Here is a 23846-nt window from a genome sequence, read left to right on the forward strand (position 1 = left end):
TGTTCTGGAATTGGGAGTATTATAGCACCTTTGCAAATGTACAATTGTATTAAATATTTAGCACTGTTTTGATTTCCTGTGGTATGCAATTGCAGCAGTGTGCATAAGAGATGTGTGTCAGGAAAGGCATTGGATTAATTTGATTTAACCTGTTGCATAATAGATAATTATAAACAAACTAATGATAATATGTGAGGTGATGAGGCAAAGATGAGCGAGTGCTCAGTCACGTCGTCAAGTCACTGCTTCCCTCATATGCACTGCATTTGGTTTTTTAGAGTTGGTCAAAAGGATTTTTGTTACTGTTTTGATTCAGATATTTTATTTATTTATTTATTTGAAGGTACACTTTCACATCAGTGGCAAATTGAAGATAATTGAAGAAATAATCAGTGATAATTGAAATAATCAGTGATAATTGAAGAAAGGGTCAAGAACACAACAATGTAATGTTTCTTACATGTACATGCAGGAGCAATAATTGACAGCTTCAGTTTTGTTGTTAGTATGTTGCAGCTCAACATGTCTTCAAACTACATTTTGTATGTAGACTAGACTGATGTCATTGTAAAAATGGCTTGAAGAAATGAACATTAAATGTGCTTGAAATGTGACTCATTTTGCTTGATGACATCAGGTATAGGAAAAAATGGATTTTAGTAGGTCACAGAAAAACAATATCATAGTATCCACCACGCCATCAATAAATTGTACATGTATGCCCCGGGAAATGCAAGTTTGTTTCTAAATGCAGCTTCATCAGCCCTCACTAAATTCAACAAAGATCCAAGATGGCAGTACAATTATTACTTTGCCTTACATTTAGTGTTGGCATGTAATCATGTATACTATTCCTTGCTATACTCAACATCAGCAGTCAGCACAATAAACACCCCAAAATCTGAAGTACACTTGGTCAATTGTTGGTTTTAATCCCCTGCCTGCCTGCCATATCTGAACAACTTCTCCTAAGTGGAGATTTTTGCATATTATTGAGTCTGTACGTGGGGAAGTAATATTATTATTCCATCTTAAACTGTGTTGACATTTGAATGGTTTTGTATTTATATGTATAGAAAGCAATATAACCTGGTTTGTAATATTGCAAATAAAAGAAAAACTTGTCCAAGTCAAGATATTCAAAAAAACTTTTTTTCTAGTGAAATGAGGGAGAGGGGGACTTGTATATCAAGTGGATATCATGTGGACTCATAAAATGCCCCTTGTTTGACAAACACCCTAAACAAGTTAAATATTTTGCTGTCAGGGCAGTGAAAAATAATTTCTTTTCTGGGAACTTGAACTACTGTTCTGTTTGGAATATTTCCTGCTGTGAGCCTTACAGGTGGGGTCCAGGGCCCACCTTAGGGCCCCCTGTTTTTCCCAGTAGGGGGTCCATGGGGTAGCACCCCACCCCCTTCTGGAAGCTCCTGAGTTTGATGCTTTTTTGTGGTCCAAATGAGAATAGCTATGATACCAACTTTTACTCACAAATGCCTCAACCATTTTATAAACACATATTTGAGATGCTTGTCAACAATGTTGTCTCATTATGTTGTTACCATACTTCCTACCCTGAGAAAGTATGAGCTACAGTATTATGTCTTTTATGCCTCTCAGTTATAATAGCATTTGATTTTAGTATGTACACATTTTGTGTATTGTTTTTTGTTAAAAACAAGCATGATACGTATGTACATGTATATTGCAGAAATACAGTTTGCCCATCTGTTTCCATGTATTTGTCGTATGAGATTTATATTATTGCAATTATTTTTAATATTTTGTCCTTATTTTTGTTTACTTTTTAGGTTGCCGTAGTCAAGCTCAGAAATACCGACAATGTTTACGCCATGAAACTACTCAACAAATGGGAGATGCTCAAGAGGGCTGAGGTAAGTTAACCTTTGACCTGAGATTGCATTGTGGGATATTGATATACCTGGAATGATAGAAATATGAAATTATTCTGGTAAAATTTGTTTTATCAGATGAAACACAAAGAATGATATGGAAACACTATTTAGAGCAAAGTTGCTTGTTTCATTTACATACCAGCTTGGGATGCATGTGAAGGTTTGAATTATTCAGTTCTGATAATTATACCCTAAACACTTCGTATATTAGATGAGCATGTGTGAGTTACTCGTGGGTGTGCTTTAGGAGATAGCATGTACAGTAAGATCTCACTTTGCGAAGGGAGTTTATTTGTGCAGAAATGCACAAAGGTTGTGGCACAAAATTATGTGAAATATACTTGTTTTTGCCTGTGTTTACCAAGCACTGATCAAATATTGACATTAGATTTTCATTTCCAGTCAATAAAAGACTACATTATTTTTAGGGAATGTAGGGTTGAGTTGTTTCCTTAGGCAAGATAGAATAGGAGTGAATTTTTGTGACATAGGAATTGGTTATCAAGTAAAGGTGTGTATAATACCAACTGATGACCAGTTGCAGCCTACAGATCTCCGAGCCTGTGTATACTGTAGGAATGTCATCACCTGTTTATTACAAATGAACAAACTAATGGCAATCTAACAACTCACACATTTTGATATCTGTATGTATGTAAGTGACAATATAGCAACAGTGTAATCATTGTGTGATGAACTTGTCATCTGTTTGGAGCATTTATTTTTTGTTGACGGTATTATTTGTTTTTGCCTTTTAGATTTATTTGTGTTAATTGTGGATTTACATACTTTTATATCAGTGGCCATTTTAATTTTACCACCTTCTTAAAAATATATATAAAAATTGCTGTTCAAAAAGGCACATTGGCGAACAAGTCATTGATGTTTTATTAAACATTGACAAATATGATTACGTCTAGCTACCTAATGTGCAAATATTGTAATCCCCTTCAATGGTCTGTCTCAAAAAAAGTCAATGCAGTGTACTTAAAAATTTTTTTATTGTTCAATCGGCTTTCAGAACAAAGATGTCCTCACTAGTTTAAGGAAAATAATTGTAGGTCGGTAAACCCCACATCTGCATATCATTCATGCAAAGTAGTAGTACATCAATGTAGTTAATAGCCTTTAATGTAATCATACTAAAGTGTAATATACATAGGACATTGACATTTAGTCGTAATTAACCCAACTTGATATGCGAAGAATTTGATGGTTTAGATACTACAGTGTACCTTGAACTAGCAATAGTGTTTTAATCATCTTGAATTATTATAATTACTGTTTCTTTTTTTCTCAGACTGCTTGTTTCTCAGAGGAGCGAGATGTTCTTGTTAATGGAGACAGTCGTTGGATCACACACCTTCATTATGCCTTCCAAGATGATGACTATTTGGTATGCTGCATTTTCATTTACTCTAAAAATACAAAATACACTGGGTTGAGACTTGCTAACAGTACATCTAATGAATACAAGGGTAGATCAGCAACAAAGGCTTTAATTTGTGTATGTGACTAATTCCTACCAAACTTGGAACAGGTTAGGTGACACAGTTTTGAGATAAAGGCCTGTACAAGATAAATACATGTACCATAAATTTAATCTTGTCAACTTTTGGAAGTTTTTGGAAGTTGTACCCTTATTTATAAACTTATCCTCAAGCACAAAAATATTTAAGAAAAGAGGAATTATATAATCAATAGGCCAGCTGGCCAGTCAATCCTCATTCAAAGCTGTGTAATTGACATTGCAAAAGACATTGCTTTACATTGTATTTCTCAGAATTACATCGCAACTCATCATGCATGCCATATCATTAAAAGTATATATGAATTGAAAACCAATTTGGTGTCATTTTAACATAGTTTTGATATAATTTGCCAATCTTTACAACTATAAAGAATAGATCAGTTCCAACATGTTCCTAGTTTTTTGGGAATATGTCGCATATTTATATTAAATTTCAAACCTCCTTTATAATGACATTTACATTCAAAATGTTAACGAAAACTAAGGTGCGGAATACAATAGTAAACATTTTCGGAACATTCCTTGCTCATTTATAGGTAAAAAAAATTACAGCTTGATGATCAGACCCCGGTATCAGACATTTAACACAGTTTGTAAAGACATCACAGATCTCGTTGATGGACTTCAAAGTTTAGACATCAACATTTTAATAGATTCTACATGCTATAAATACATATTGGCTGGAGTTACTACAAATGGGCTATTCTACTTGAAATTCATGCTCCCCCTATGGAAAACATGACCTTAATCTCCCACACGGAGTGTAGATTTCAAATGGAGTCACTCATTCAGGTAAACCCTATTTCAAATTTTCATTCATTGTGTGGAAGATTAAGGTCATGACTTCCATCGGGGGTGTATGGATTTCAACTGGAATAGTCTAATGCATAGAATGAGTTGGTCATCGGGGCAGTGACATGTCAATAAAATGAGGATATAGCTGTCATTAATGGGTGTATGCACCTGCTATGCATGCATTCACCAAATAACTGATATATAGTGGACAAGGAGACAGTTGATGACTTCATTCACGACTTATTTAGAATCACAGGTTAAATGGTATGCTTTACATTCAACACTGAATTAACACATTTGTGCATTCATCTTCCCATATTACGGTTATAAGAAATGAAATGTTTTAGCTGTGCTGAATGAAATGGGTGATGAACTATGTCAACAAAGAATTGTTGTTGTTTTAACAAAACATTACTGCATTACAAAAACAAATTCCCCTATATCAGCACAGTAATAGAAAAACAACAATCATGAATATTTTTTACTTCAGATATATTATAAATATATCTTTTGAAAGAAGACTGAATAGCCTAAGTGAGCAAAACAAGTGTGCAAGTATTCAGAATTTGACAAAATTCTATCAACAAGTATTCTTACAGTGTTGATGGTCAAAGAGCCAAGTAAGGTAGAGCATGTATCCCTGCAGACAGTTTCCAATGCAATTGAAATTAAGGAAACAATTATGCATGACAATGAAAGCAGGTAAATAAAAACTGATGCTATAAATGATGACTTCTTTTATACATGTTTGTAACAAATTTTTACCCAGAGTGGCCAGTGTATGTAAATAATGGAAAAAACAACAATGCTTGTGCACTTGGCCAGATTCGAACTGACGACCTGTAGATAACTTATTTTGTTGTTTTGTTTTGATACAGTACTTTGTCATGGATTACTACAGTGGTGGTGATTTACTCACCCTACTTAGTAAGTTTGAGGACCGGCTATCAGAAAGCATGGCTCAATTCTACATTGCAGAGATGGTGCTAGCCATAGAATCCATACACAAACTAGGCTATGTACATAGAGACATTAAACCAGACAATGTCCTTCTGGACACATTAGGACACATACGTTTGGCAGACTTTGGCTCGTGCTTGAAAATGAGGGAGGATGGATCAGTAAGTATTATGTGTGATGTATTGGAACTTTAACTTCAGGGAATAAAATCTAAGTCATTGCAGCTACATGTCAAATTCATCAAGTATTTGTTGAAACATGATATGATTTGTGAATAAATACAATTTGGTGGTAGTGTTACATAATAAACATCTCAAAAAAAGTAACTAACCCCCCTTAAATAATGGACATTATTCAAAAGGGGGCTATTGTATTACAAATCTGTAAAATGCATTGGAAGCAGAATTTGTTTCTGCGCATTTTGACACCTCATTTGATACGATAGCCCAGAAAACAATAAAACGTCGGTCAATTTAATGTAGTGAGGTCCAGATTTGAAAGTTGCACTTACATACAAATTTTTACAATACAAAAATGCTTGGATATCATTACACAGATTTCCTTCCATTACACTGAATACAAAATCATGATACAATTTACTACAACTTTCAAATCTTGGGTTACATTGATTTAAATGTACGCTGTGACGTCAATATTTAGTCAATTGCTGCAAATGAGGTGTCAAAATGTGCAGAAATAAATTCTGCTTCCAATGCATTTCACAGATTTGTAATACAATCACCCGTTTTTGAATAATGGTCATTATTTAAAGGGGGTTAGTTACTTTTTTTGAGATGTTTATGTGGTTTTGAGCTGCTTCATGTTGTTAATCATTACAACCTGAAACCTCTAAACATCCAACAATTTGGAAAAGCGGAAGTATATTTTACATTAAAGTGTGACTAAGAGTTTGAATTGGTCGTGCACATGTCAGAGTTTCTGGTAACAATGATAAGTACCCCCAGGTCATTACACCAGGGTATGTTGCGAGTAGAGCCAGGTCCGTTCGGTTAACTACCTGGATTGACTGTGAAAACATTGCCAGGACTGTAATTAATTAACGTCTGCAAAAAAGTTAACCCTAACATTTTGAGAGATTTCCAAGTTTTCTAGCTAATTATACTTGTTTCCTGATTAGTGGTGGGAAACTGGTTAGCAGGATTCCAGTATCAGGGTTATTGATTACTACTAATGAATATTCATTAAGGGATAGTGTTTTGGATATTGGTTTTATCGTTACATCTTCCCATGAATACAATGCCAAGATGAGTAAGCAAAGCCGAGATGAGATTTACTTCATGTAAATGTTGTAATTAATCTATTGTTCTAATGTCTGACCCTTGGTGATAGTGATGAAAGATTTGTGTGTGTGCAAGATCTTTCATGCTCTTTATTATTTCACTCTGAAAACTCATTGAATCCTTCCTGGTACTGGTACTTTTTATGAATAAAATTAACAAAAACTGATATGAGGCATTCATTGTACAGCAACTCCAACCAAGATGTGTGTGTGTTTGTGTGTCAACTTAAAAATGGTGGCTGTTGCTATAAATAAAACCAACATTTCATGCGACCTTTATTGCTGCGTAATCCAAGATGTGATACTTTAAACATGTCTTGTAAAATCAGAGCCAAGTTTGACCTATAAGTGGTATGCCATAGCCACGGATCATTGATTATCTGGCTCGGGTAACGTCAACTGGTTGTCACAATATAAAAAAGACGCAATAGCTTTCCTTGCTTGTTTACATTGGTGGAACCAAGATACGGTGGCTGCGTAGTTTGGACAATATATTAGATGTTTTGAGGACTTAACATTTGAGATAGTTCAGAATGATAAATGAGAGTACTTTAAATGCTGAAGTGAATTTTAAGGAAATGCCCTTAAGATAAAAAAAAAAAAAAAAAAGATGTTCCAATGAAGTGTACATCTTGAGCAAGGCTACTAGGTGGTCAATGAAATACCTCAACATTTAATGATGAGTGTAATGAGGATGTTATGGTAAGTTGAAAAAAAGACAGCAATAGTATTAAATGATTGAAAAATAAGACTGGCAACACTGGGAGTCCAAATAAATCAAGTCCTACGGTTTTTCTTTCTAATACTGCTCCCCTCCAATAAGTGCTCTCTACTGCTTTATTTTCAATGGAAATTCCATATCTAGGAAATTATGGAAGTAACAGATAATGTTGAAGGAAATTGAATCCTGTTCAGACCAGAAAAGAAAAAGGAAGGTTACCTTGAATGCATTTCTAAGGGGTCGTTTTCTATGAAAGTGGGTTTTGTTTGTTTGTTTGATTCTGGAAAGTACATCCAAAGAATTCAGGGCTTCCTTCGTGGAAATTGCAACGATCCAAGGTATATTCAGAGAGCAGTGTTCCATCTAAAGATTTTTTTGATGGGCCAACTTGAGCTGTGAGTGAAATTTTTGGCCATGGATTTGGGATCCAGGCTGAGCCTATTGGGAAAAATTGTTTTTTAATTTCTCTTCTTTGAAAGCCTTGCTCCAATTCATGAAAGCACAGGGCCAATCGTGCACTATGCATCCTTAGTAGTGTGTTAAGGGTACATAACACAAAATAGCTTTCCATAGACTTTACGTGCAAAATAGGGGTTGCGTTTTAGGCCATAAGTCGAGTTACCTCTTACTTTAAAATATATATTTGATATCATCTTAATCAGAACAAAATTCTGCATAACATATCTGAAAATGACACAACATTTTCCGTCTACTTTTTGAGAAAATTAGCGTTATATAAAAAGGCCAGATTTTCCCGTGTTTACATCCGACTGCTAACCGTGTTTTGACCTCGTGTGTTCATGCGCCCATAATCGTAAACATCACTCAAATTTTTGCATTTTCTTTTCAAATTTTCAGAGATCACATTCACAAAATCTAGTAAAACACGATTTTTAACACTAAAATTGTTAATATTGTACCGATTTTCTTCAATTTTTATGCAAAGTTGGGACTATAGTCGTGATAAACTTTTACCGGAAACCGCTTCACAGGCGGATTTAGTGGTATGAACCCTTAATTCAAATCTTGAAGTTCCTGTATGGCTACATATGAGTAACTGGCATATACTTTGTTTGGCTTATAATTTGCAGAAAAAATGAGACTTCTGACGTCATGTATTGATATGGAATGGCATGCATGCAGTTGGGTGCAGCACCTACACTAGTTGCTAATGCAAATTTGCGGGAACATAGGTTGGGACTTCATTGACATGCTTAGTAGCAAAAACAGAATAATTTAGTAGTGAACATTTTCAACGACAATTCTGATTGATGCACCTAGTTAGACTACATGTAGCACAACAAAATATACAAATACCACACACCGTGCCACACACAAACATTAATGTTGATGATTGATTTTTTTACCCCCATTACAGGTACAGTCCAATGTTGCTGTGGGTACTCCAGATTACATATCACCAGAGATTCTCAGGGTAAGCACCATTATAGATAATAATTCTTTTCAAGTAATAACAAGCATTTTTACTTGGATGGCATATTTCTTTCTATTGAGTAAACATGGTATAAGCATGAAACAAGAAGTTTTTGTCATCAGTTTGAATGATGGTGACAAATGCATTCAGATTGTCATAAAACCAAGCAAATAATCTTTCTTCATACAAGAATGCTCTTAATATTCCTTTAAAAGCACAATCAGTGATGCCAAAAAGAGACATCAATGTTGGAAATTAGTAGGAATAGCTTAAAGTGAATGAAATAAAGTACTCATTGTACATTGTTTTCATATTAAAAATTAGCAAAGTCTGAGAAAACAGCAGTGCTACAAAATGATCAAGCTTCATTCAATAATGATTGTTCAATGTGTTGTTTGAAGTGACTGCATACAAATGTCAAATGTTGTCCTTGTTAGGTTGCTTCCTGTCTGATTACTTGCAGGGTATGTTCAATGTTTATCCTATACTTGTTACAAAAATGCAAAATCTGATATTTCCTGATTTTTTTAGGTTATCTGATATAACAAATCAGTGATAGTGCCTTTAATATTCTGATATTCTAAACAGTGGAAAAGCATCAAATCATAACAGGCCCATGCAATGCAGGTGTGATGAGATCAAGTCAGATGAAATGATTCTTAGTCAAATTAATATGTGACTAAAAATCAGTTTTCCCAAAATATAGCTCAATTGTAACTTAATTGCAGCAAAAAACATGTACCAAACAAAAAGTGCATATCTCTCTGTCATACAACAATAGTAGGAACATGGAAGAGGTAGGAAGTCACGATTTGGCCAAAACAAGGCCACTGGCTGGTCAGTTGAAATAGTCCTATGGTATCCAGGGTTGAATGGCCAGTCACAGGCAGGTCAACCTATCGCCATTATAAAAGGAAAATGGCAGAGACATGATTCTATTCATGGTTTTCAAATCAAAATCATTCCAAAATAGTCAGAAGTACTGTAACATCTTAAGCATCCTGTAGCATGTTTCTTAATTGCATAGAGTTTGTTTTAATTTATGAAAGGTACTGGTAGTGAACCATTTGATAAGTGTATATCCCTGGTCTGGCTATTGCTCAGTTTTCAGTTTGGTCAAAATTACCAAAAATTCACTTGCCTCTATAACACTGTTTACAGAATTAAAATACATTCCAGCAAGTCATATTTCATGAGAATCTTTTCAATATAACTGATTCGCTGATTTGTGTCAAATTTGAACCTTTGCTACCAGCCAGAGTTAGTAATAACCTTTATCACAGTAAAGAAAAAAATTGAAAGAAAGATAAAAAGAAGAAAACATAGAAAAAACAAACAAGCAAACCAGAAACACATAGCTGCAATACACTTTAAAAAGTGATGTGCAAAATTGATGATGCAATTGCAATAAGAATTGCAGGCTAACTTCCAAGAAAGTACAGCAACATGCAACCTTAAGAAAAAGTTACTTTTTTCGGTTCTGTTTGATTTACATAAATTTGCTTCCTCTAGTCCAGAATTGATTAATGTAACCTTTTTCTTTCTCTTTGTAGGCTATGGAAGATGGCAAGGGCAAGTATGGAGCGGAGTGTGACTGGTGGTCATTAGGTGTATGCATGTATGAAATGTTGTTTGGTGAAACACCTTTCTATGCAGAATCCTTAGTAGAAACCTATGGCAAAATCATGAACCATCAGGTGAGTTATAATATACTTCATAAGGGTAACATGCACTGGGCTATTCCAGTTGAAATCCATACACCCCTATGGAAGACCTCTCCCACATACATGCATGGGGTGTAGATTTCCTTCCAATGGAGCTACCCTTTCAGTTTAATAACCCATTTGAAATTCACACCCCTTGTGTGGAAGATTATGGTTATATCTTACATAAGGGGTATATGGATTTCAACTGGAATAGCACAATGTAACAAATACTGAACTTTAACAATTCACCTTTTACACGGATCTGCCATGGTGCTACCAAAATGAGGTTCTCCTTGCAAATGCATGTGCCAAGCATACTCTGTAATTAAAGCATGTGTTTGACAGGCGTACGCACACACAGCACACACTTTGCGGGTAGAACCTTGTTTTGAGATGACCGTGCAGTGGTATATAGTTGTAGGTTTGTACAAATGTTGGAGACGTGCAATTATTTAACCTTTGACAAAAGCATTTTTAGAAAATCGCAGTATTTTTATTTCTACAGAAGGCTGAACTTATCAGCATTAATATATATTTAAAAAAAACCAATAAAGAGTAGGCCTGAAATTGAGGTGATAAAAAGTTAATAGTTCTATAGAAGATGAATATAACAGCATGAGCAGATGCTTGACTCTATCAAACCACACATTGTTGGGTTCCTTCCAGGCTAGGCAATTCGTCTAGCATCATGCAAAGATTAGCATACTATATATAAATCTAGGTGCCTGCCTAGCTTTTTAATGTCATTGTCACTTTCATGAACTTATTGTTACAAGGAGATTCATATGACCTATTACTGTAAAAAGTGGACATTTTCATGGAACAGTAATTTTCACACTTTTTGTAGTCAACACAGCTACCACAAAAATAAAAACAACAAAATATGTTTTTTATTCATAGGTCAATATATGAAAAGTCGTGAATTTCAGAACAAGTGAAGTTATTCAAAATGACAGTATTTTATTTTTTTACTAAACATAAACATGATAAAGTGTATTATTGTTTATACATTTAATTTCAGAATCAATTTGACTTCCCACCTGATATCGATGATGTTTCTGACAATGCCAAAGACCTGATAATGAAACTCATCTGTTCACGAGAGACGCGTCTAGGACGAAGAGGTCTTGATGACTTCAAAAACCATGCATTCTTCCAAGGAATTAACTGGGAAAATATCAGGGAAAGTAAGAGCTTTAAATATTCCAACATTGTTTAAAGTATGGGAAATATTTGCGATCATTCATAGCTATGTATTGAGAAAGAGGCCATTTGTCCTATTTGAAGATGAAGCGTTCAGATGCAAAAACCAATATATAAATGGTTCTCAATTTATGATAAAGGCAAATATGACTGGTCAAATATAAAGATAAAAATAAGAAAATATGAGCTACTTTTGATCATTGTTTAAAAAATCACATTAGGCTGATGCTGGCAGACATTTCAGCAAGCAAACAAGCTGTTATTTTCTCTTCGAGTCTCAAGTGGAGTAAGCTTAAAAGAAAATTTAATATTAGTATTCATTGATAAGAAATTATATGAGTATTTATATTTTATAGAGAGCTGGTTTTTACATGATGTTGTGTTATTTTTTATCCCTAAAATTTGGCACAGTTGTGTCTGATAGAAATGTTGCGGTTTACTCCGTTTGCCATATTGGATGTGCTGTGTCACATTTGCCATATTGGATATTACAAGCCCCTGCAAGTAATCACAATGACCAATTTTGTCCACCCTTTGTTAACACAATATCTACCCTATCTATCTCTTTCCAGTGACGCCTCCTTACATACCGGAGGTACACGGAGCAACAGATACGTCCAATTTTGATGTTGATGATGCAGACTTGAAACAGTCTGATCAGGTGCCGCCTAACTCACATTCTGCCTTCACCGAAATCACCTCCCTTTTGTAGGATTCACATTTACTAGGAATAGGTAGGTCTACTGTGCTACACAGTTGTCATATTAAACAGTTGCTATACAATGGTTTGCCTCAAGTTTGGTAGTGACGTAGATAGGCATTTTGCTAGGCGTAGTATCAAATAGCTCACGTCAAGTAAATCTCAAGCGCACAGTCGTACACGCACACATACAAGTACGGTTTGTCAGCATGCTTGCAGTGCAATCACGAAAAAGCATTGACGTCACTACCAAACTAGAAGTAAACTAAAGAATATCAGCGTAGGGTTTTGATGATGTTCTTATCTATTTTCAGTCACAATCAGGAGCGTGATGTATCAATCAAAAGTTGCCAACATTCATAGTATCAAACCTGCTTGCAGTTGAATTCAAGTCAACTTGAAGTGATACACTTAGTAGTGTTCAAACACCAGAGTCTCTCCATCAGTGGGAGTGCTTCAACTTTCTCTGTGTGCGCCATTTTAGTTCTCAAAGTACATGTTGTGAAAGTTCAGTTCTTTCAGACTGCCCCTAAAGTATGGGTATATAACAACACTACAGTATTGAGCATGCAATAGGTGAAAGTTGCTTTTTGTCAGCTTCATTAATGTCCTAACTTATGCTGTACAAATTCATCAAGTGGGTGCACTATACTTTGTACAAGCATTGTCTTTTGTAGCAAATCAACCAGCAAGACATAATATATAGTACAATATTAGATATATGTACTTCCGGCAAAATTAGCAACATGTTCACTTGGCAAATCTTTTATAGTCCAGAAATGATTTATGCTGCATAATGATCTATGCTGCATAAAGAAGTTGGTCACTTGTTTTCCGATACATAATAATAGGTATGGGAGCTTTAATTGATGAATTTGTATATTTTTATTCACTCCCCAGTGTTTTATCAGATTTGGGGTCACTAATGGATACCTCTAGTGTACAAGCTGGTGGTGTAGACCAAATAGATTCCCTTTCTGCAGAAGCCTATGAGAGAAGAATAGTCAGATTTGAGGCACAAATCAAAGACTTGAGAAGAAAATTAGAAGGTAACAGCATAATTGTATTTTTTGTATGAATTTGTGTGAGACCAAAAAGACATGTCATTATCTTTACATAAGGTTTCTCTAGAAATCTAAAAAATAAAAGAATGGCAATAATAAGGTCTTATCGTTGCCATGCCTGCAAGAAATCATGTTCTTTGTTTGTATGGTATTGATTTTATGATTCCATTGGTACGCAATCATGGTCCATTTGATATTGGGTATTTTATCTTATTATTTGTCCATTTTATTGGAATGTTACTGATCAGCTTCTTGCTATGGTCATGTTTCTTCTTTTGATAGTGCCACCAGGCCTCAAATTCTCAATTATAAACTAGAATAATAATAATAAAACTACTAAAATATATTTAAGTGTAAAATAGGTTGAAGGAAAGTGAGTAACATGAGCATTTTTGCTGAATTTTGCAGTGTCCAGCCAAGCAGCTGCAATGAATGATACGTCCAGTGAAGATGTCCAGAGGTTTCAAGAAGAGATCGTCATCTTGAAGAGAAAACTAGAAAGTAAGTTGCCTCAAATGTTTGCGTAATAACAGCCTACAAATATTTAGCTGACAAGTATCTTCAGTTGTAAATTCATTCGCTTTTGAGTTAGGTAGAGTGTAATTTTAAGTAACAGAATGCAGTGGAGTCCAATGCAGTGGTGTAATTCTGACCTTGTGGTATTTCTTTACTAGGATACAAATCACCTTCATACAATGCACATGTTAACAATTTGTTAACGGTTTGTTCATATTACAATGTTTGTTCATAGAACCATGAACATGTTGTTCAGAGTACCATAAACAATTTGTTCAGAGTACCATTGGAAATTTGAAATTAAATCTCTCACAAATCATTGCTGCTCAGTAGCAAGAACATTATTATAGAAACAAACATCAGAAAATGTATATAGGAAAGAAACATCCCTTAACTATAGTTGTGCCCAATCCATCCCACACCCAGGGTACCTCCCTCTGAGTGAGGTAGGGGGAAACACATACGGTAGGGCTCCTTCACACAAGGTGTGGGTTAATATATGTATGTAAGGCTTAATTAAGTCACCACTTCTGGTGTTTTGGAGATGGTGAGTTGTGTACGAAAGGAATTAGAAGCTTTTCATCAAACAACAACAAAAGTAAATGTTCCTTTTGTGTGTGTAGGTATCGTAGTTAAACAACCATGTATCATGTTATTTGTGCCTCAGATTATCAGAGTATTGAGAAGGACTTAAAAGACCAGCAACATCAAGATGGTGATAGGAATCTCAAAATCAAATCACTAGAAAGGGCAAACAGGTAAGAAAAATCACATATTACAATTTCTCCCGTATTCTGCAGGCATTTAGAATGCCCTACCAGCATGTACCAGCACCTCAAACCCGAATTTGCATCGCTTCAAATGGAGGTTTTAACTGTACAATTTTTCCACAACTATTAAAGTAGCTGTCATGGAAAAATTGTACAGTTAACAGCTATCGAATGTTTCCATGTTAAACCATTCACGCACAGCAATGACAGTTTTCAATGAGATGGAGCTATGTGGATTTTCCCTATTTATTTTAGTGACACTGAAAAGCATGCTTCTTACTGACTGATTCGGTCAAGTTGGTTGTAGGAATTTGAATAGGTAGTGAAGCATAAAAGTGTTGTGCTATGAAATGTTGACCCATTTGTAGCAAATCAACATGCTGTTCTTCAGTATAGGTCATTAAATGGGAGTTAAAGTGCATCATAAAAAAATCTGCTATGAATCTTTTACTTTTTAAAATACCAGTTTTGCATTTAGCTTCATTCCAGATATTAAAGACAGGACGTAAAGTTTCTTTGATTATCAGAATTAGGCTAATTACAGTGTGGATTCTTGTCAGTAAAATGCCTGGTCCTGCATTTAAATAGTCTATTATACCTAGTAACTCATTCTTCTTATTTGTTTTACCATTGTAGCAAACTTCAACTAGAAAAGGAAGAACTTATGAAAGACCTAGATAAAACACATGACAAAATGAAGGAGCAAATCAAAGAGCTGAAAGAAGCTAACCTTAAAAGCAAACATGCCTTGGACGAAGTGCAACAAGTCAACGACAAGTACTCGGACATGAGATCAGATCGTAACAAGATGTCACGGCAGCTACGGGAACGAGAGGAGGAGGTTGATGAATCCAAAGTGCAAATCAATCAGCTGAAGCAAGATATTAGGAAAGCTGATAAAGCTAGGAAACTGGTAAGGGTTGTGCATGGAGGTCATTCTTGTGTCATCTTGTCATGTACGGTATAATGATGTTTCTTAAAATATTTAAACATGATTCTTATTCCCAAACTGAGAAAATTGTGGTCTTGTAAAACAGCACATAGGTCAAATGCAAATATTTGTATAGCTTTCTCATTTATCAGGTAACAATTTGGAATCTGCCTTCTCCTTGTTGTGCTCAGGACTATTATGCCTGCCTTCTCCTAATTGTAATTCTTTGAAGGTGAATCACTAAAAATCCTTGGTATGAATTGTGCATTCAGTTGTGCAACCTTATATGCATTATGCATAAAGTGTTTCTGTTGATGGATTCATTTTAATAGCCGTACCCATTTTCATTGTAGGCTGAAGAACGGGTAGAAGAAGAAGCAGCTCAAACAAAACGGTTAACCAAATTACGGCAACAAAGTGATGAATACGCAAAACAACTAGAAGAAGAATTAGAAACATTAAAGGTGAGTTGACAAACTGTTGACATGTATTTTTGGTGTATTTGTGTATGAAGGTGAGTTTAGTTGTGTTCTGTTGTTGGAAACAAAATGTGTGACCTTGTTATTTTAACTGCTTCGGGCAGTTTGGGTTTTACTTGGTGTCAGTTATCCACACTTAACAAAATTTGAAATGTATTATTTTAGTATAAATGTAAGTGATTGTTCCAAAACAGTGCTGCAATTCTTTTCAGAAACCAGATGTTTTCCAAGTTTTGGATGGTTAGGTACATTGGGCTATTACAGTTGAAATTCACACACCCTGAAATCCACCCCCATGGAAGACATGAACTTAATCTAATTTCAATGGGGTTACCTGAATGGATGACTCCATTTGAAATCTACACTCCCTGTGTTGGAGATTACGGTCATATCTTCCACAAGGGGTCAAGTGGAATAACCCATAATACCAAATACCTAATATCAAGTGAGATATGTGGCCATAGTTTGGATTTTGACACAGTCATTATAGAGCTCCATCCCTGAAAGTTGTCTGCTTCTTCATTGTTGAAGACATTCTTTAACTATTTGAGAAATTTCTCAAAAGTCACTGCATAAATTATTTTAGACATTGGTAACAAAGAACAGCCATGCATTAACCTTTTCTACTACCAATGATGATTCTATCAACAGAAAAGGCCAGTTCCAAGCAGAGGTAAATCGGAGGATGAAGAACTCATCAAGACAGAAATCCCTGCGGCTTAAGGCTGAAATGGAGAGAAAAGATGTACTGTATGAGGAAGCATTAGCCAAAGAAAAATCCAGACATATGTTAGAGGAAAAGACTCTGAAGGAGACCTTGCAAGAGCAAGAGATGCAAGTGATTGCTTCCAAACGGGAGATCACTGGACTAAAGGACAAAATAAGCAGAGTGCATAGCAATAAATTAGAAGAACAAGAAGAGATTCTCAATGACTTGAAGCAGAAGTATGAAAGAGAAAAGGGCTTCTTACAGGAGGAGAATCGCAGGTTAACAACGGAAGTAGAGAAGGTAAGAAAGCAAGATAGTGTCATACCACTGATGAATGTAATTATGTGGATTCAAAATGATGATTAATAGTGAGCTATTGAACTATATGCTAATGAGTGCTACTGTAATAATTTGACGGAATTACCATTTACTCATGACCTTCTTATGCTTTAATATGTGTTTTAATTTTTGTTTTATTTTAAGAAATAGTAGTAGTTTGCAACACCCCTGATCACAGGGTAGGAAGGGAGTCTGATATATTTTGAAGAACAGAAAAAAATGCTATCACAAAAAACTCACCTTTCCTCCGCCAAGCATCTAGCTAACTAAAAGTAGATTCTCTCCCACATACATGCAAGTTGTCCACAGTCAATACGAAAACACAACACCACATTTCATGGCAAATCAGCTCCAAGCTGAAGTAATCACTTGAGTGTACTTCACTCACAATATGGATTCATTTTAAAGAGCATAGCGATATAAAAAGTACTACTCGTACCTTTACAAAGGTTAGCTTAGATATATGACAGGTTTAATGTTTTTGTTACATTACATATATTTTGTGTGTTGTTGTGCTTTGCAGACGTCAAGTGATTTAGAAAGGTTAGACAGGGATCACCGTGTTCTAGAAGAAGAGTTCCGAGAGTTATCAGAGAAGAAGGACTCGGTGGCACACTGGGAGGCACAAATTGCAGAAATTATTCAATGGTAATTAATGCATTGGGCTATTCCAGTTGAAATCCATACACTCCCTTTGGAAAGACATGCCTTTATTCTTCCACACAGGGAGTGTGAATTTCAAATTGGGTTACTTGAATGGGCGACTCCATTTGAAATCTACACCCCGTGTGGGTCATGTCTTCCATAGGGGTTGTATGGTTTTAATTGGAATAGCCCATTTGCTAAAAGTCTACAGAATTTTATCAGCTCTTAACTTTACTAGAAATCAAGTAAATTGCAGCATTTATTTGCAGTTATTGATTTCATCCACCTTAATTTGTTTTATAGGGTTAGTGATGAGAAAGATGCAAGAGGCTACCTCCAAGCCCTAGCAACAAAGATGACTGAGGAATTAGACTCTATCAAAGTCTCAGGAGTTGCAGGAAGGGTAAGTGGTTGACATTGTGCAAAAATACGTAAAAACAAACAAAATATGATAAAACCAATAAGGCGACAATAAAAAGAAAGCTTGTTCTATGGGCCCGACCTACCCAGGTTTTGCATTTCAAGGATTTAAAAAAACCTGTATGCTATTTTTTGGCCAAAATAGGTTGGTTTTGACCGATTGCCAAAATATGTTGCAATAAATTATCAGATTTTTTCTGATTTTTCAAGCTTTCTGTCTTTTTTAGGGTCATTTAGCCTTTTTTAGAAAGAAAAAAATATCAGGGTTTTTCTTGATGCCTAATGGGAATAATATCATTTAAGTTCTGATATGTTATTTAATATAAATTGCTTTTAGTAATATTATGAAGGCAAATCATACTACTGGATGAGGGACTTCATCAAAATTTGGCAGGCCTTGTAATTTCATTAGACCAAGATAAAATATTTAAATCAAATATTTTCAGTAGCTATGTGGTAAGCAGTCTGCAATATGTCAATGTCCCATCAATTCTTTCACTGGTGAAGGAAAACTATTTTGAAAATCAAAGCTGCTCTAGCTATCTGACAAAACTTTTGGTGAATTTGAAAAACAAAATGTTTATAAAATAAATGTTTTCAGGATAAGAACTGGCAGACAAGGAGATCACAGAAGATGGACAAGATGGAGCTACTCAACCTGCAGTCCAACTTGCGAAGTGAGATTGAGGCCAAGAGGAAGCTGAATGAAGAACTTAAGGAAGTCAAATCTAATCTAGTCAAAGCTGAAAGGTAAGGAAACAAACCTAAACATTGATCAATAGCTGGGAAAGGAACTAGTTTGGATTGGTAGGGAGGGGTTAATAAAATTATTAGTTTGAGATAGGGAGGGTGGGGTTGGCTTTGTGAAAGACACCGTTGGAATTAAGTTTGCATTTGCACCCATACTTAATGGGTTTTCCCAGTATTAATGTGGGAAAGCCGTGCCTCAGTGGTTAGAATTCTTGCTCTGGTGAATGAGGTCCTGTGTTCGATTCCAGGTGATGGAAAATTTGCTGGGATATTGACCTGGAAAAATAAAGTCTGAATTTAATTGGCAACATCTGTTATTAAATCCAGACTTCTGCTCTCCCCATCGTGCATATGAATTCCATGAGAGAATTCTGTGCTCTGAAGGGGATGTTTAGCTATTGGTGCTGTGTACAGAAGAGTCATACCTCTTACATGTAGCTCGCAGTAAGTTTAAGAGTAGGTGTTAACCCCTGACTGTTCCAAACCCGTCTCTGTGTTCAAATGGACCCAACTGGCAATAGCTTCATGGGAGGCTTTCTTGGGTATTCCAGGGTTTTCAAACTACTACTCGTGATCTGCTCAAGCTCATGTACACATTGCACATGATTTCTGATAAAATGGGTCATTTAAGCACCATGGTTATTACTGACCTCAGTAAGGCATTCAACCTTGTTGATCACAATATTATGAAAAAACTCACAACCATGAGAGTTTCACCATCTTGGATCAGCAGTGTCCTTGATGGAAGGAAACAATATGTGAGATATCGCTGTAATACTAGTGAAACACCCGAATGGTGGTGTGCCCCAGTTCACCAGTATTGGCCCACTTGCATTTGTAGTAATACTGCATATTTTATGTTGCAGGAGGTTGCAGAATGTGAGTGAGCATTCACTGAGTGAATGAGAGAGTGAAGTAGGTCTTAAGGAGACATTGTAGGGTGTGTAAGTATGGTGTGAGTGAGTGGGTTTATGTTGATGCCAGTGTGGATAGTGGGTTTGTGGGGTGGGTGAGTTGGGTGAGTGTGTGTGGGATGAATAGTGATTTATGTATAGTTCTATAAGTTGGGGTGTGTGAGTGATTTTGTGTGTCTCTTTTATCTTATAATGTTGTTGATCCATTTGGTTTGTTATTTTGATATTTGTATGTATTTTAATTGTAAAATTGTTGCAATTCAATTTTTATTTTGTACAGACCATTTGTATTAAACAATGAATGAATAAAGTAATGAATGAACAAATCAAATCAGATTTCAGCTTTTTGCTGTCTATGTTCTTATGTATTGTAAAAATTGTTGTTTATTTGTATTGTCTGTTTTGCCAAGTATAAAACAAGCAAACTAGTTAAGTTTATACAGTTTCATTAATCTTTTGGTTTATTCCCAAGGTCATTATCATTTCTACAGTAAATAGATATGTGACAATTTTCAAAACTTGTTATGGCAAAACAAAGTTCCTTACTAAGAGGTTAACAAAATGAAGATAGTGTTAATCTTTTTGTAAGGAAAAGAAAAGTAATGCAAATCATATTTTTTGTATGCCCTTTGAAGTAATCTGATTACAAATTCAGGCTTAATTCTTTACAACAATGTATTTCTATTATTTTCTAATCTTAGTCAAATGAAGACTGTTGAGGAAACTAACATGGAAATGAAAACTCAGGTGAATGACTTAAACAATAAGATCAAGGAACTAGAAGAGAAGCTGGAAGAATCAAGTCAACGTAAGTCAATGTTATCTCTCTTTGTCTTTTGTCTTTATCTCTGTCTCTTTTCTCTTTGGTCACTTATATCTCACTCTGTCTGTCTCCTTTTGTCTGGGGTTTGAATATCACTTTTGTGTTAAAACTATAATTTACAATTTTAGAAATAAAAGAAATCTGTCATCTTACACAAGGTCTTATCAATGCTCTTACTACCTTCATAGATGGTTTTACATGTCTTTGGTTGCAACAGGATTGTGAAAAATCATGAAACCATAATAATTTGTAAAAAATAATGTTTGGAACGGTTCCATATTTGTAGCACCTTAAACCCTAACTCTGTTCTGTTCAACAAAACCTGTCAGTAAATTGACGGTGGGTGATACACCGGGCACCTCCAACCAAATCACCCTGAGGGAGTCAGGGTTGTTTTGGATTATGTGATATCATGTGAAATTTTTATGTTTTTTTAACAGCTACCTATGGTAGACAGGATTCCTCACAGATGAACTATGACTTCTTCAGAGATTTCCTTAAGAGTGACGTCAAACCTCCTACTTTAGTAAGTAAAGAATGAAGCGGCCTATATGCTTCACCCTAGCATGGCGTAAGACAATGTGCGACACAAATAATATATGGGGGGATGTAATTAAACGATGCAAGCCCAAGAAATTATGATTTAAAATTACTTTTATGAAACTCAGGCAAACTGACATGTAAGGAAGTAACAAAAAAATCGTAACTCAGTAGGGAATGATCCCTGGTCACTTGATTATTTGAGTAAGTAGACAAAGGATGCAGTATCATTTCAGATCATGCATGGAGGAAATAGCATTTGCACATAATCATGTGCGCACAAACACAATGACCCAAAAAACAGACCCCCACACACACAATACACCACAAGGAGTTTTCATGATCTAGCTGTGTTTAGAGTTTAATTTTTTGGTCAAAGAAACTTTAGTTTACTCACAGGCATATATTTATTGTAAACAAACACAGACACATAGAGTAAGTACATAAGGTAAACAAACACACACATACTAGTAAGCACATAAGTTCATATCAGATCCTAACATGAAACCTTGTTGTTAATTTTCAGGATGATTTGGTGAATGACTCCATGCCATCTGAGGATAAGTTTGAAGCAGTCACGACCCCTACTCAAGAGGTAACCTGATATGTAAAGAGATACTTAAAGAATTCATGGAAAAGGAAATATTCATATCTGTGTGTGTAAATAAAATGTAAAACAAAGTCTATTTCAACTTGAATAGAAATGAAGGTGTAATTGGTGCCTTGAATCATCACACATGCTGAAGAGAAAAGAGGAGGATGGGAAGAAATGGATGACATTTGATCACCTGATCTCAACAAACTATGTTATGTGAAGGCTAATCCATGCATGGCAGCTGCTATCTAGTACTAGGTAGTACTTTAGCCAATCAGAACCTGACTTCATGTTTACGCCATAAACTATGCCAAATCAGGCAGTAAGAAAGGTCTTTGCAAAGAGTGTAACACCACATATTTACGTCTTGTAATAAACATTTTGATGTTTTTTTGTTCTATTTATTAAGGATGCTGAATCCGTCACAGCAAGTCCTAAGCGCCTATTGAGAACACCTTCATCGCCAGCTGAACCCACTACCCCATCCAAAGACCACAAATTTGTTATAACTACATTCAGTACACCGCTCAAATGCAGTCATTGCACATCACTAATGCTGGGGCAAATTAGGCAAGGCATGCTATGTGAAGGTATGTTTACTAAATATTTGATCCAATGAATAGGGTTATAAATGTTTGCCAATTTACTCGGAGCATGTACCTGTTTATGACATAATCTATCAAACTTTTGTAGACAAAAATGATGAATGTTGCATATTTTTAGACAGAGACCGCATTTCTAAAAAATACCCAAAAGTAGAATTATTATGTTTTTCAAATTGGCACAAGTGTAACTCATAAGAAGTATTAGTTGATTAAAATTAAATGATCTTTTTTCAATTCACTATATCAAAATCAAAACATAAGCAACCCTAATATTCCTGGATAGAGATTTAAACCTTAAGTTGACACACAGCTCAAATAATCACTTATGTAACATGAGCTTGGAACACAACAATTCTGTGTCTTTGTCAAACTGATGTTACTATTCTTTATGATCATATGATATCAAGGTCTTGGTGATGTCATGTGATAAGATGGGGCGATGATACGCTGGCGCAAGTTCCTGTTTTGTTCCTGTTAATAGTTTATCACAGTCATGGCCTTGAATAAGAAAACTTTATGTCAAAACATGTTTTTCTGACTTATCTCTAAAAATTGGATGTGATTCAATATTTTCCATTTCTTTCACTGGTGTAAATAAAGGAATATGATTTGGTTTTCTATCAAATTAATTCAAGCCTTAATAGCTTGCAGTTTTAATTAATCCAGTGAACTACTTCCGCAATTGTGGTAATGTAGAGTGGTTCTTGCAACACACTATGCAAGAGTCAAAGGGTGTCATTGTCTTAAACTTACCCTCCTAAAGCTCTTCACCTTGGTTCGTTCTTCAAATATTATTTTAAAGCATATTTTCACCTTCTGCCCCAAAAATATTAGTCCAAGATTCACCACATGAAAAAAATTATTAGGTCAGGATTATATCACCTATATAAAAGCATATTTAACAATCTACACAATCATTTGTTTGGTTGAAGATTTGCCGCATCTGAAAATGCATTCAGTCAAGATTTGCCTTATGGTGTTGTCCAGCAAGGTAAAGATTGAACAGATTTTTACCAGCAAAACAGTGAAGACTTGAGGAGGGTAGGGTCAAGATTCCCTTATGTTTCCTGCATTAGTAGACACTACATCACAGGTTGATTGAAACTCAAAATACTTTGTATGAGCTTACAAATCACTGACAACAATAGTAGTGAATAAGTTTAACAAAATGTACTGACAATTTAGCCAGTGCATTGATTTTAGATTTAAGTGTATGAAGTGCTTACAACTGTAAATGATTGCTGAAGTAGAGAGTACTTATTTAACAATATTTTGTGCATTATATTTTTTCAGTGTGTAATTTTGCCTGTCATGTTGCCTGTGCTGAAAAAGCAGTTAGAGTGTGCCCTGTCCCACAAGATCAAAGTAAGTATGATAACACTTGTTAGAGATGATTTGCAGGTCCTGATACAATCTTTTTGCACTTTCCTAACAAAGGTTATCCTGGTTATCACATAAAAAGAGCAGTGTCACATGGCT

At 35.3% G+C, this 23846-nt stretch overlaps 1 protein-coding gene across 1 annotated transcript in view; it reads left to right on the forward strand.

Annotated features, from left to right (window-relative positions):
• Positions 1 to 23846, forward strand: part of LOC140152605 (serine/threonine-protein kinase MRCK alpha-like) — a 73038-nt gene that overhangs the window by 24634 nt on the left and 24558 nt on the right. The window contains 22 exon segments of the mRNA XM_072175018.1: positions 1812 to 1895; positions 3217 to 3312; positions 5121 to 5363; positions 8602 to 8658; positions 10212 to 10355; positions 11386 to 11551; positions 12140 to 12256; positions 12259 to 12301; positions 13168 to 13316; positions 13740 to 13832; positions 14515 to 14605; positions 15254 to 15530; positions 15902 to 16016; positions 16696 to 17036; positions 17599 to 17723; positions 18024 to 18123; positions 18742 to 18890; positions 20506 to 20612; positions 21068 to 21153; positions 21694 to 21762; positions 22172 to 22352; positions 23661 to 23732. Of these exon segments, the coding sequence (XP_072031119.1) occupies positions 1812 to 1895; positions 3217 to 3312; positions 5121 to 5363; positions 8602 to 8658; positions 10212 to 10355; positions 11386 to 11551; positions 12140 to 12256; positions 12259 to 12301; positions 13168 to 13316; positions 13740 to 13832; positions 14515 to 14605; positions 15254 to 15530; positions 15902 to 16016; positions 16696 to 17036; positions 17599 to 17723; positions 18024 to 18123; positions 18742 to 18890; positions 20506 to 20612; positions 21068 to 21153; positions 21694 to 21762; positions 22172 to 22352; positions 23661 to 23732 (2905 nt within the window).

Source organism: Amphiura filiformis, chromosome 5 (assembly GCF_039555335.1).
Source record: "Amphiura filiformis chromosome 5, Afil_fr2py, whole genome shotgun sequence".
Lineage (NCBI taxonomy): Eukaryota > Metazoa > Echinodermata > Ophiuroidea > Amphilepidida > Amphiuridae > Amphiura > Amphiura filiformis.